The sequence below is a fragment of the Gigantopelta aegis genome, chromosome 10 (genome assembly GCF_016097555.1).
Source record: "Gigantopelta aegis isolate Gae_Host chromosome 10, Gae_host_genome, whole genome shotgun sequence".
In the NCBI taxonomy this organism is placed as follows: domain Eukaryota; kingdom Metazoa; phylum Mollusca; class Gastropoda; order Neomphalida; family Peltospiridae; genus Gigantopelta; species Gigantopelta aegis.
This window is the reverse complement of record NC_054708.1, coordinates 36,632,447-36,645,840: the sequence shown is the minus strand read 5'-3', so window position 1 is coordinate 36,645,840 and position 13,394 is coordinate 36,632,447. Positions and strand designations below refer to the sequence as shown.

Below are 13,394 nucleotides of genomic sequence, written 5' to 3'. Positions count from 1 at the left end.
ACTGTCACTACCCAGGGTGATTCATCCTTTACAGAACTGTCACTACCCAGGATGATTCATCCTTTACAGGAGAACCGTCACTACCCAGGGTGATTCATCCTTTACAGGAGAACTGTCACTACCTAGGATGATTCATCCTTTACAGGAGAACTGTCACTACCTAGGATGATTCATCCTTTACAGGAGAACTGTCACTGCCAAGGATGATTCATCCTTTACAGGAGAACTGTCACTACCCAGGATGATTCATCCTTTATAGAACTGTCACTACCCAGGATGGTTCATCCTGTCACTACCTTTAATCCTTTAATTAATATTGGTATATTTGTTTAACATACAAGTTACGGCACTCAACTGTTGTCTAATATTATAAAAGTTATTACTTTTCAGACGCATATGTTATAACTGTGAATGTATTACTGCCATGCATGTACGTATTTAATATATTTTGGTTTATATATTTTAATGTATTGTTACTTAATATGATAGATCAAAGCATGTGATTCATTGTATATAATAATTTAATTCTCCTGTGTGTTTATATATACTGTGTAAATATGTTGTGCTGATAAGCTTGTAGCTTAAAGCAATAAACGAACTGAATTGAATTATCCTGGACGATAATCCTTTATAGGTGAACTGTCACTACCCATGACGATTCATGATTCATAGGAGAACTGTCACTACCCAGGACGATACAAACTTTATAGGAGAACTGTCACTACCCATGACGATTCATCATTTATAGGAGAACTGTTACTACTCAGGACGATACATCCTTTATAGAAGAACTGTTACTACCCAGGACGATTCATCATTTATAGGAAAGAGGTGAGACGTAGCCCAATGGTAAAGCGCTCGCTTGATGCGCGGTCGGTTTGGGATCGATCCCAGTCAGTGGGCCCATTGGGCTATTTCTCGCTCCAGCCAGTGCACCATGACTGGTACGTCAAAGGCTGTGGTATGTGCTATCCTTGTCTATGGTATGGTGAATAAAAAAGATCTCTTGCTGTTAATCGAAAAGAGTAGCCCATGAAGTGGCGACAGCGGGTTTCTCTCTCAATATCTGTGTGGTCCTTAACTATATGTCTGACGCCATATATCCGTAAATAAAATGTGTTGAGTTCGTCGTTAAATAAAACATTTCTTTCCTTTACGACTTGTATATCAAAGGCCGTGGTATGTACCACCCTGTCAGAGAGATGGTGCATATAAAAAATCCCTGGCTGCTAATCGAAAAGAGTAGCCCATGAAGTGGCAACAGCGGGTTTCCTCTCTCAATATCTGTGTGGTCCTTAACAATATGTCTGACGCCATATAACCGTAAATAAAATGTGTTGAGTGCGTCGTTAAATGAAACATTTCTTTCTTTCCTATAAGAGAACTGTCACTACCCAGGACGATACTTCCTTTATAGGAGAACTGTCACTACCCAGAGCGATACTTCCTTTATAGGAGAACTGTCACTACCCAGAGCGATACTTCCTTTATAGGAGAACTGTTACTACCCAGAGCAATACTTCCTTTATAGGAGAACTGTTACTACCCAGAGCAATACTTCCTTTATAGGAGAACTGTCACTACCCAGGACGATACATCCTTTATAGGAGAACTGTCACTATCCAGGACGATTCATCATTTATAGAACTGTCAATATACCAGGACGATTCATCCTTTATAGAAGAACTGTGATTATCTAGAGCGATATATCCTTTATTGGAGAACTGTCACTACCCAGGACGATACATTATTTATAAGAGAACTGTCACTACTCAGGACGATTCATCCTGTATAACCGAACTGTCACTACTCAGGACGATGCATCCTTTATAAGAGAACTGTCACTACTCAGGACGATTCATCCTTTATAAGAGAACTGTCACTACTCATGACGATTCATCCTTTATAAGAGAACTGTCACGACCCAGACTGGTTCTTGAGTTCTTGCCAACGTTTAGAATAAAAAACGCCAAGAAATTCATATTTTTCAATGACTCCTAAGATTGAGTGAAGATTTAAGATGTTATCTAGATATATGGGATGTTATTTGGAGATTTCTATATTGTGTAGTGAATGTAAATCTTGGACTGGGCAAACTGAACTGTTCAAACATCCCGCTCGAGAGAGACGTGCTAAAAACGAAATGCATATAGGCATGGATAAACTGTTTTGATTTGAATAACCAATGATCGACGTGAAGCTTGGTAGTGTAGTGGTTAAACAATCGTACGTACTATACTGGCTCTCCTCTGTCATGTTCCTTTCGTCATCTTTCTTCATTCTCTTCACCGGCCTCGGTGGCGTCGTGGTTAGGCCATCGGTGTACAGGCTGGTAGGAAATGGGTTCGGATCCCAGTCGAGGCATGGGATTTTTAATCCAGATACCGACTCCAAACCCTGAATTAGTGCTCCGCGAGGCTCACTGGGTAGGTGTAAACCACTTGCACCGACCAGTGATCCATAACTGGTTCAACAAAGGCTATGGTTTGTGCTATCCTGCCTGTGGGAAGCGCAAATAAAAGATCCCTTGCTGCTAATCGGAAAGAGTAGCCCATGTAGAGGCGACAGCGGGTTTCCTCTCAAAAACTGTGTGGTCTTTAACCATATGTCTGACGATATAACCGTAAATAAAATGTGTTGAGTGCGTCGTTAAATAAAACATTTCTTTCTTTCTTTCTCTTCACGCTTTTGTTTTCTGTCAACTCTCACTGGGTGGGTTTTTTTTAATGTTTGTTTGTTTGGGGGGGGGGGGGTGTAGTGGAGATTTTTTTGTTGTTTGTTTAGCCCATGTAGTGGCGACAGCGGGTTTCCTCTCAAAAACTGTGTGGTCTTTAACCATATGTCTGACGATATAACCGTAAATAAAATGTGTTGAGTGCGTCGTTAAATAAAACATTTCTTTCTTTCTTTCTCTTCACGCTTTTGTTTTCTGTCAACTCTCACTGGGTGGGGTTTTTTTAATGTTTGTTTGTTTGGGGGGGGGGGGGGTGTAGTGGAGATTTTGTTGTTGTTTGTTTTTTTGTGTGTTAATTTCCGTTACACACAAATGAACGTACAACTGTTGGTTTTGTTCCAGCGCCATGTCCAATAGCAAACATAGATATACATTACTGTGTTTTATTTTGTGGAAGTCTAAACAAGAACATAAACAGGATACTAATATGGAATGTTTTATTCACATATTGCACAACTGCACATTCAATATTGCACCAGAAACATAGGTCTCAAAAATAAAACAATAACGTAAATGAAATAAAATATGACGTAAATAATATACCATGAACTTGACAATGAGTATTTTATGACTTTTTTATGTATTGCACAAAACCGAACATAAAGTAAAATATAAATACTTGGTAATGCATTTATGGATGCATGTCCTTGTAAATAAAAAAAAGCTATATAATATAACATAACATAACATGACAACTTTGTTTTAACAAATATTTTCAGTCTGACTACAGTCGTATAATGATCAGAAACATGGCTTGAAATGAGATCAGAGGAAAACGGAAAGTCCTATTACACTACACACATCAGTTTGTTTCATCAAGTTGTACGTGGTGAAAGCAATCAATGAATCAAGGTAACTATATTGTTCACAATCCTGTTTCTACAGCATTACTCTGGCTTGTCTCTACAGCATTAATTAGACTTGTAAACCGGACAAGCAAGAAGTCAGTTATGATACCAGCCGAACGGACTAACGCGGGACAGAGAGCCTAGTACTAGAAGGGCACGGGTTTAAAAGTAATGAAAGGGTAAATCTTAAATTTATTTCAAATTTCCACTGCCTTGATAATACTAATGATCAAAATGTTCAACACCAGATACATTTTGATCACAAATGCTTGTGACTAGAGCCAAATTTATCAATAACATGAAATCCACAAAATAATAATAATAATGATAATAATAATAATAAATGATAGTAATATAATAATAATAATAATAATAATAATAATAATAATATGATAATAATAATAAAAAAGAATGACTATTCTATTTTGTAGTTCGAAACATAAAAACTATGATTGTCCATGTGCAATATTTAAACTATATATTAATTAATGCAGATTTAGTAAGCAAACACATTAAATTGAGGGATACGCTTATTTGTTGTTATTTTTTCATTCAGTATAAATTCAACCCTGAAAACGAAAACTCGCAAAAGACGCGAACTCTATAATTACGTCTCAGCATATGCATTATCAAGCAGGGCATGATACACCGACAATAAATACAATTCGTCAAGAATAGTTGGAGTTTGTCCTCTCTGTAAATCAAGAAAGGGAGTTTATGTTACAAGCAACTATATATATGTTCAGTATCGTATTCGTCCATAACCAAGTGAGATAATATCACACGAAAATACCAAACAAATTGGGAAACAATTTTAATGACTTCTCATTGGGTTTCCCTTGGTTTAACCTACACGTCAAACCAAAACCGCCAACTGGAACGATTACTAAAAATACTGCCTCGTTTTGATGATATGTAAGAAATAGAACACCATGTCAAAATGCGCTTAATACCATATACATGTATCTTATAATTAGTGTCTAAAAGCTATTCGAGTAGCTTTCGCTCGTTACATATATATTTTGAAACATCCCGTACGGTAAATGGATCTGATGGTACCAATCATGTATTCTTCTCTATACAGCAATATGCTTACTCTGTAGGCTTTTGAAACCTGTATTCTACATTTTGTTTTTCAAAATAGTACATCATCAAAGTACACAACTAAAGACATTGCACTAAAGGACTTTAATGCCGGTTTACGTTTGGCCAGTCGTATTATGAATGTCGGTGTGTTTATCATCACACCAGATACTGCCCGCGTGTACCCGATAGTGGTAAAGCATACAGCTGCTGATCACTAACGGGGTTTCTGCCATTATGACCGTCAAATGTTCATCATGTTGGGGATATCTTCAGAACAGGTTGCGGATAGTGCTATACGTGTATGTATTGGTGTTGAACTATCTAGTCAGTTGATTACTTCGAACACGTAGAGAGGAGCATGTTAATAATGATGAATGTTGACAATTTCACAAACCATGGATACTAACATCATGTCTCACCTATTACTACACAGTGCTATAAGTCTAAAGAGATCCCTTCGTGTTAACAAGAATACCAATGCTGGTAACACCGCGATACACGTTTACATTAGTCAGAATTGGAACAATAAATCCAGTACTTCGTCATAGTATGTCAGTTTATTCACACGTGTATGTTCGTCGTGTCGTTACCATTCATGTACACGAAGGTGTAGTTTCTTATCACACAGTCTAGAATAGAGATCGTGGCTTTACGTTCACCGCCCTTTGTTGAAATGGCATACACTGTAGCCTGACATGTCAGTGCACGTTTCTTTGACAACACGTGTTAGTAGTGGTGCTAATCTGCACGGTCGCTGATATTCTTCCTTCGTGGTTTCACAAGCCACAGGTAGCCGAACCTCCGAAGTATGATCTAGGTTCGCTTGCGGAGTCTGATCTGAACACTAGTCTACAGATCCACCCAGCAACCTTCAATACAGCACCACGCAATACGAGTAAGGGCGTATTTCAATATTGTCGTAATAGAACTTCCCTTGTAACCACCTCAGTACACCTCAACATGATTGTGATTTGACACAGGTGGATAATCAATGAACCCTGAAGAATTTTCATTCATATCTTGTGGAAGCATGCGCGAAACGTGTGGGTTGCCCATTGGAAGCGGGTCGAGAGACAGCATTTGTGGATGTGTAGCAGGAACGTTGGGTGAATGTCGACCCATGAACTGGCCACCTGAAGGTAGTCCACTGTTGAAATGACCCCATGTATCTATAGGAGGTGAGGCAGACGGCCCAACAGATATCTGTCCCATTGGTGGCTCGTGATCTAGAACTTGACTCGGTCCGTAGATGTCGCCGGATAATCTACCAGGATGTACTGGACCATCCAGGTCATCCAGACTCCCTGAAACATAAACATCCATCGTCAGTGAAGATCATTTATAGTCTGCTACGGCAATAACATGGAGGTGATGTAGTTCAGTTCCACTTGCTAATTTTACAACCATCTCTTTACTTGTTAGTTTAACAGTTTTCAAATTACTCTGCAGTCGTTATTATTTTATCAATTGACACGTGTTGTAGTCTTAAACTGACTAGTCAATTAAATAGATATATATATATATATATATATATATATATATATATATATATATATATATATATATATATATATATACATGTATGTATATATATATATATATAGATATATAGATAGATAGATATAGATAGATGGATAGACAGACAGACAAATACATGCATGCTCTAAAATAATGATGATTTGAAACAGAATATTTATCTCTATGCCAGTAGTTTGGTGTAGAACCACAGTTAAAGTCACTACTATTAATTATGATAAAACTAAAATATCACCAAATTGCAATAATAGTTTGATTACAGTTCACAAAGCTATGTGAGTAGAATGGTGTTTATTAGTATATACTATGGCAGTACGGATGTTGTGTACAGTTTTCTCTCGTACTCGACTGGTTCGGTCCCGTCTGCCATAGTATCTATGTATTACGTTTGGCCATCTTCAATAGTACACAACACCTAAAACTGTTCATGTTTTAAGTGTTGTGCACGGTTCGACTCTGGTTTTACACTGCATGTTCATCAGTTGTGAATTACCGAAAACCATGAGCCGAATTTACGCAGCCTGTTTTTCTTAAATGCAGTTATTTAAGTATTGTAAATACGTGTAACTCCAAAACAGGTTTTGCCAACTCGCTCATAATGTGCAATATATAGTGTTCATGGGACACGAGTTGGCTTGAACCACAGGATTCATAGAATACAATTTCAGCGTATCACTCAGCCTATTGTTAAAATCTCGGAATTAAAAGGTGAAACTCCTGACTAATACCATTTTCAACATGTACAACCCTCAACAACATGTAATGACAGTCGTATTATTTAACTAATATAATTTTCAACATATGCATCATCCTCTAATAATATGTCTCGACCATCGTTTTATTATTTGACCAACGAACTTCAATGTAACGTATATACTTGTAAGTTACGGAGGTTTTTTGGCCAAGCTTTAATCATCCAGCGCAGATACATATAAATGCAAACAAGTGCCGTAGTCTTAAATACAAAACGTCGACACCGTCACCGTCACAACGTTGTTGGTGACTCGGCTTTCGAGACGATGACAATGACATTCATAAACTATTCCGTGAAAACTAGTGTGGGGTTTTTATTTAAATTCCTACCTACATCTCGCTCCAGCCAGTGCGCCATGACTTGTATATCAACGGTCGTGGTACGTGCTATCCTGCCTATCAGATGGTGCATATAAAATATCCCTTGCTACTAATGAAAAAAATGTATCGGGTTTCCTCTCTAAGACTAGAAGTCAAAATTACCAAATGTTTAACATCCAATAGCCGATGTGCTCTATCGGTGTCGTTAAACAAAACAAACGGTTTTTTCCTGCTTACCTTGAAACGAGCCGTCTGTCAAGCCATCGTCGGACCTGTCGTCGCCGCTCTGGGAGCTGTCTGGGTCTCCCTCTCGCTTGATCTGGCGGAAGTAGGGGTTCCACCGATTCCGTCCAGCGTCCTTCTTGAGTCTCTTCTCCTTGGCGCGGCGGTTCTGGAACCACACCTGTACGACCCGCATGTCCAGTCCGGTCTCTGCGGACAGCTGTTCTCGCACGTGGCGGGCCGGCTTCGGGCTCTCGTTGTACGCGCGTTTCAAAGCCTCCAGTTGTTTGGCCGTTATGGTCGTGCGAGGTCTCTTGTTAGATGGATCCATGTCGTAGTCTGTAAGCAAATACTTGGGTATCAGTAGGCTAGTTACACGAAGTCGCCAGTGTCTTAGTCCTACTTGGTCATCAATATTTGCTTCTGTGTGCTATTTCTCTTTAACAGACAGGTTTTGGGCTTAAATCCATTTGTGATCGTATAATATTGTACAAATTCACCTGACTCCAAAATTAAAGCTTTGTTATTCTCTTATCAGGGGATGATTAAAAGATAACTTGAAGTATCTTAAAGGCGGAGAGAATATATCCTAACTTTACTTAATAACTAGGAAATAGCGAAACGAATCAAAGTTTCTGTTCATTGTGAGAATAAAACACAAATTGTAAATATAAATATCCTTATTCTTAAAATTCTGCTCACGAATCACTTGAAATAGAATATTCAACCTGGATCTCGCAGTAAAGTTCAGCATATTTTGCAGATTAAATGTTTGAGCTTTATTGGAACACTGACAATTATTTAAGTTAATTAAGTAAATTCATACCGGAAGTTCCTCTTGCTTTTGCTGCCTCGTAGTCGTTTTTACACACCAGCTTCCGGTCTTCCATCAAGTAGAATTCATCGCCGGTATTAAGTTGGCGCGCACACATGAGGCAGGCGAAGCAGTCTAAGTGATACACGTTGTCCTGCGCTCGGCGCACCACTTCCGTTGGCGGGATCCCCTTCTCACAACCAGCACACTTCGTACCGAATCGTCTGTAAAGACAAGAAACCACTGCCGATAAGAACATATTAGAAACCCTTCAAAACTGCAGTCTGTCTTCGCGTTTGTGAACTGGGTATGAAATGTGCAGGTGAATTTGGACAGGGTAGTCCAAGCTTTACGCTTGCTTATAGGTAGTATGTAAAAGAAGGGTTTCGCTAAAAACAAACAAGATTTTTTTTTTTTTTTGAAATGTTCATATACTGTTATAATTTATTAAGTTCATTTTTTATATATATAAAAAATCTGATAAAACTGTATTTCGTAAGTGAATCTGATTGGACTTTGTGAGGTGGTACAACCTGCATTTCACAGGCCACGGTTACCAATCCTAACCGGCATTTACCAGAAGTAGTTTATAATCAATAATTCAACAATCCATCTATAATTCAACAACCCATCTATAATTCAACAATCCATGTGTATAATAACGGTATACGCTTTCAATAACATTGTTTGGGGTGCATGCGTCGCAAGATCGAACCACCTCGGTGGATCCGTTCAAGTGACTGTTTTTTTCTCGTTCCAACCAATGCACCACAACTGGTCAAAGACCGTGGTATGTACTTTGCTGTCTGTGGGAAGGTGCATATAAAAAATAACCTTCTTACTTTCCCGAGTGACTGAAGCCAGCCTTAGTCGCAAAGAGGTTATGTGTACTGTTAAGAATCTCCATTGATTGTTTGGCTTAAACCAAAACTAGCAGTACTCTGTCACAATAAGTGACTAATATTGACTAGTTTTTTTATTCTAGACTATTTTATTCCAGAGTAATTGAATCAATATAGATGTTTATCATAGTTGCCAGAGCAATGCTATTTTGCTAACACTTACATAAGTAAAAACGTTTCACATTTCTCTGGAATTAGTGAATAACCGAACTGTGTTTACGGACGTAAATGGGGTGGTTTTGGTAGGCGCCAGTACTTGAGAAACAATCGATCCGAACTCACAGTAGTACACATCATCTCTTCGCGACAGCTAAATCCGACTAACGCTAAAAGAAGAAGGTTTAAAACCTGGCTTCAGTCACCACGTTTTTTTAAGCAGCTAAAATAGGAAAAGCCTCACTCAAAGTGACGGTACGTTTAACATTAATACCTACCGACTGAAGAAAACGTATTTATTTAGCGACAACTAGACACATTTTAATTTGGTGTCTAACATATGGCTGATGTAGAATGACAGAACAGCTGCTGTCACCGCACAGACCAACATACCAAAACGTAGAAAGAAATCCATTACGTGAAGTCCACCGAGGACGACCGATCTTACGACCCACCGCGCTTCAGGCGACTGCTCTACCAGTTCACTGTTGTTCATTCCTGCTCAGGATACCACAGTTTGTGGTGTTGTTAAACTAAAACAATGTTCGTGAATTACTCATTATTTTATAACCAACTGACGTTTGTTTTTAACTACGAATTTACTCTGCAATACGAACTCCGTTTTGTTTGCCAACACGATTTCAGCTTTAACATGATTGTGTCGTAAAAGGCATAAAATTCAAACACCGATCATACAATACGTAATACCTACATTGTATAAAAATATTAATTCTACCTGTGATGGAATTTCGCGTGTATAATAATTATTATAATATTCGTTAATTAGTCGAATTTTCGAAGAACAATGTAGGCGGAAGTTTTAAGAAAATATGCTCCAAAACGTTTTGTTAAAACTGACTAATTATTATATACTCTGTACTTGTAAGCGTGGGAATGGAAGAAAACGGTGTTTCCCACTCGTGTATCTCAGGGAATGTATCGATTTAATATTTTTTCTATGATTCAGTCTCTTGCGTGATCTGCTTAAGAGCTCAACATGGCAGTCTTCCCATAATTATCCTAATCCTATTTTCTCTCCACTAAGACCACTGGGTCTATACCAGTAAAAATAAATCTCTCTACGAATTGTCACTGCAGAATGAGACCACCGAGCTAGTACACACTTATATATACTATACTTGTACTGTACTTACAATGTAAGTATAAACCATTTTAACAAATAGAACTAAAAATCAATGCTAAAAAAGACAAACTATACATACTCATATATATATATATATATATATATATATATATATATATATATATATATATATATATATATATATATATATATATATATATATAAATTGCTTTTGTTATGTTAATCCGGTTAACACAAAAATAAGATATTTATTTACCAGGAATGAAATATCGGCTATCTCACTTGTTTGAACTCTTGTATACAAATCAATTCCCATTGCCGATGACACTGAAAAGTTCTAATTAATTAGATAAAATCTTTTTAAATTGATATAGTCAATGTTAAATTATTATATTATTGAATAATGTATAATTAAATTATAATTTATTATCAAGCATATTTAGAGTTGCGTCTCCTTTCTTGTTTGTCATTAATTTAAAGGCCCATTCTTAGATGATACAGAACTAGGTATAATTCGGCCAACTAAGTCAAATCACTAAAATAGCTCCTAAATTACTGTCGATGAACCGTTCCAAAACATAGTTCACGAAATTGCGCAAATTACTTCAATCCTACGGTACATTTCAAAATTCAATAGCGCCAAAAATAGCCCCGCGCGAGCGGTCCACTCTCCCACCCCAACCCCTTTCCTGTCCTGGACGAAGGAGCCGGTGAAAGTCGACACATGCGCCCATGGCAGGCGTGCGCTACAACAGCTCGTTCTGAATGTGCACGTTAAACCGTATGACCTGATCTGACGATTCACACATTATAAATCGCTGAGGAACAGTACCCTTCGAATTTGCGTCTCCATCTCTTTTTATATGCAGTGTTTGATATCATGGTGTATCATTAACATGTTGTATAACATGTAGAAGAGATTTTAAAAGGAATTAGTTATCAAGTACAGAATATTAGTTTTATTTTGTAAAATTTGATTCCATGAAAAAATGACAGCTTCATTTTATAAATATTTAATTATTTTTAAAATATTTTGTTTCACTTCAGTTATGCTTGAGACATGTCAAATAAACATAAATGAACTTAATAAATAAATATTTATTTATTTAATTTTCGACTGCCATGGTGATGACTTGCATGTCAAATGGAAACTGTCCACTGAACTAATGTTTTGGAGGTGGTGGTGGGTATTTTTGTTTGTTTTTGTTTTTTGTCTTTTTGTTTTCAGAATATACATGTAAACTTAAAATATTAGTCTTGTTCATTTAAAGAGACATTCCTGAGTTTGCTGCATTGTAAGATGCTTCTGACTAATAAAATATTTCTATGATTAAACTTACATATTAAATTTATTTTCGTGTTTAGAATATCAGTGTCTGTATATTCTATGTGTTTCTGGTCGTCTTAATATTTATAAGAAGCCGAAACTGAATTTTGTCTTCAAATAATTTCGTACATACGACAAAAATATATTTTAGGAAATAAAATGAAATTTAACCTAGTACAAATATCAGAACGATCAGAAACACGTTTAATATACAACCACTAATATTTTATGCCAAAAAAATATATTTGATGTATAATTACAATCGTTAAAAAGTCTGTGTTAGTCGATAACATCTTTAAAACTGCAGCAAACTCAGGAATGTCCCTTTAATGCCATTTATTTTACAAGTCATTACTCAAAATCGAGTCCGACTCGAGAAGACGAGTCAGCGTCATGTTATAAAACCTATTTTAAAATAGGATTGTTATAGTCTATGTAAGTAATATGTTCTATAGCATCCCTATCTAGATTGTTATAGTCTATGTAAGTAATATGTTCTATAGCATCCCTGTCTTGATTGTTATAGTCTATGTAAGTAATATGTTCTATAGCATCCCTGTCTGGATTGTTATAGTCTATTTAAGTAATATGTTCTATAGCATCCCTGTCTGGATTGTTATAGTCTATGTAAGTAATATGTTCTATAGCATCCCTATCTGGATTGTTATAGTCTATGTAAGTAATATGTTCTATAGCATCCCTGTTTGGACTGCTCAGCGGCGACAGAACGCCATCGCAGCGACTTCATTAAGAGTAAAGAAACACACACACAAAAACCGTCTTCTGTTTAATGGGTGAAAAACGTGTCCTTTAATGTGTAACAGGATTAAATGGGTATATAATAAACTCAGGTATATTATTTATCAGTAGTTAATTAATTCAATTTTAGACAAATATTGTTGCAAATAAAATACTTTTCACCTGTCTGTGTGTGGGGTGTTTGTGAAAGATAACGAAAATAGTCATCTTTTTTTTATACAACCAGCGTTTTATGAGGTTCCTTTATTCCATCAACTGATACTAAACAATGATATAGAAATAGCCATTGTTTACCTGTGTGTCTTTCTTTGTTCGTGCGAAATGTCAAACAAACAATCCATCATTAACGTAACAGTATGTCCTTTTTTGTATATTTTTTTAAATATCACTAACAAATCTTGCCCATATGGGCTTCTGATAACAAAGACCATTTGATCCCTCAACCATGCCAATCTGTCAAAAGCAAAAAATGACAGACCAAATCTGGAATGATCACGTGATTTTTCTCTTTGTTGGGCGCGTGCAGGTAGATTTCGCCACAATGTACACACCCGCCGGGCGGACATAAAAAATAAAAATGATTGGTGAAATTAATCCAGCCACGCGAATCTGTCGCAACAATTTTCCCGGCGGGAACGAGCACATAAATTAAACTCCCTGTCTGGCCGAGAAAGGAAAAGCGCTAGTTAAACATTTCACTCGACCCAGTCGACTGTATCACCACATGGATTCAAGTTATAGTTGACAGCAACACGAACTGCTCTCGTCAAAGGAAATATCACAACCAACAGAACTCCAGACACTACACAATGTTGTTGTTACATTTAGCAG

At 37.0% G+C, this 13,394-nt stretch overlaps 1 protein-coding gene across 2 annotated transcripts in view; it reads right to left on the bottom strand.

Moving 5' to 3' along the window:
- Window positions 1-3,163: 3,163 nt before the first annotated feature.
- Window positions 3,164-13,394, bottom strand: part of LOC121384353 (LIM/homeobox protein Lhx3-like) — a 44,401-nt gene continuing 34,170 nt past the window's right edge. For both annotated transcript variants that reach the window (XM_041514713.1, XM_041514714.1), the window contains exons 3-5: window positions 8,327-8,538; window positions 7,516-7,839; window positions 3,164-5,972 (exon numbers count right to left, since the gene is read on the bottom strand). In XM_041514713.1, coding sequence (XP_041370647.1) covers window positions 5,614-5,972; window positions 7,516-7,839; window positions 8,327-8,538 — 895 coding nt within the window. In that variant the 3' untranslated portion in view covers window positions 3,164-5,613. The remainder of the gene's footprint in view (window positions 5,973-7,515; window positions 7,840-8,326; window positions 8,539-13,394) is intronic.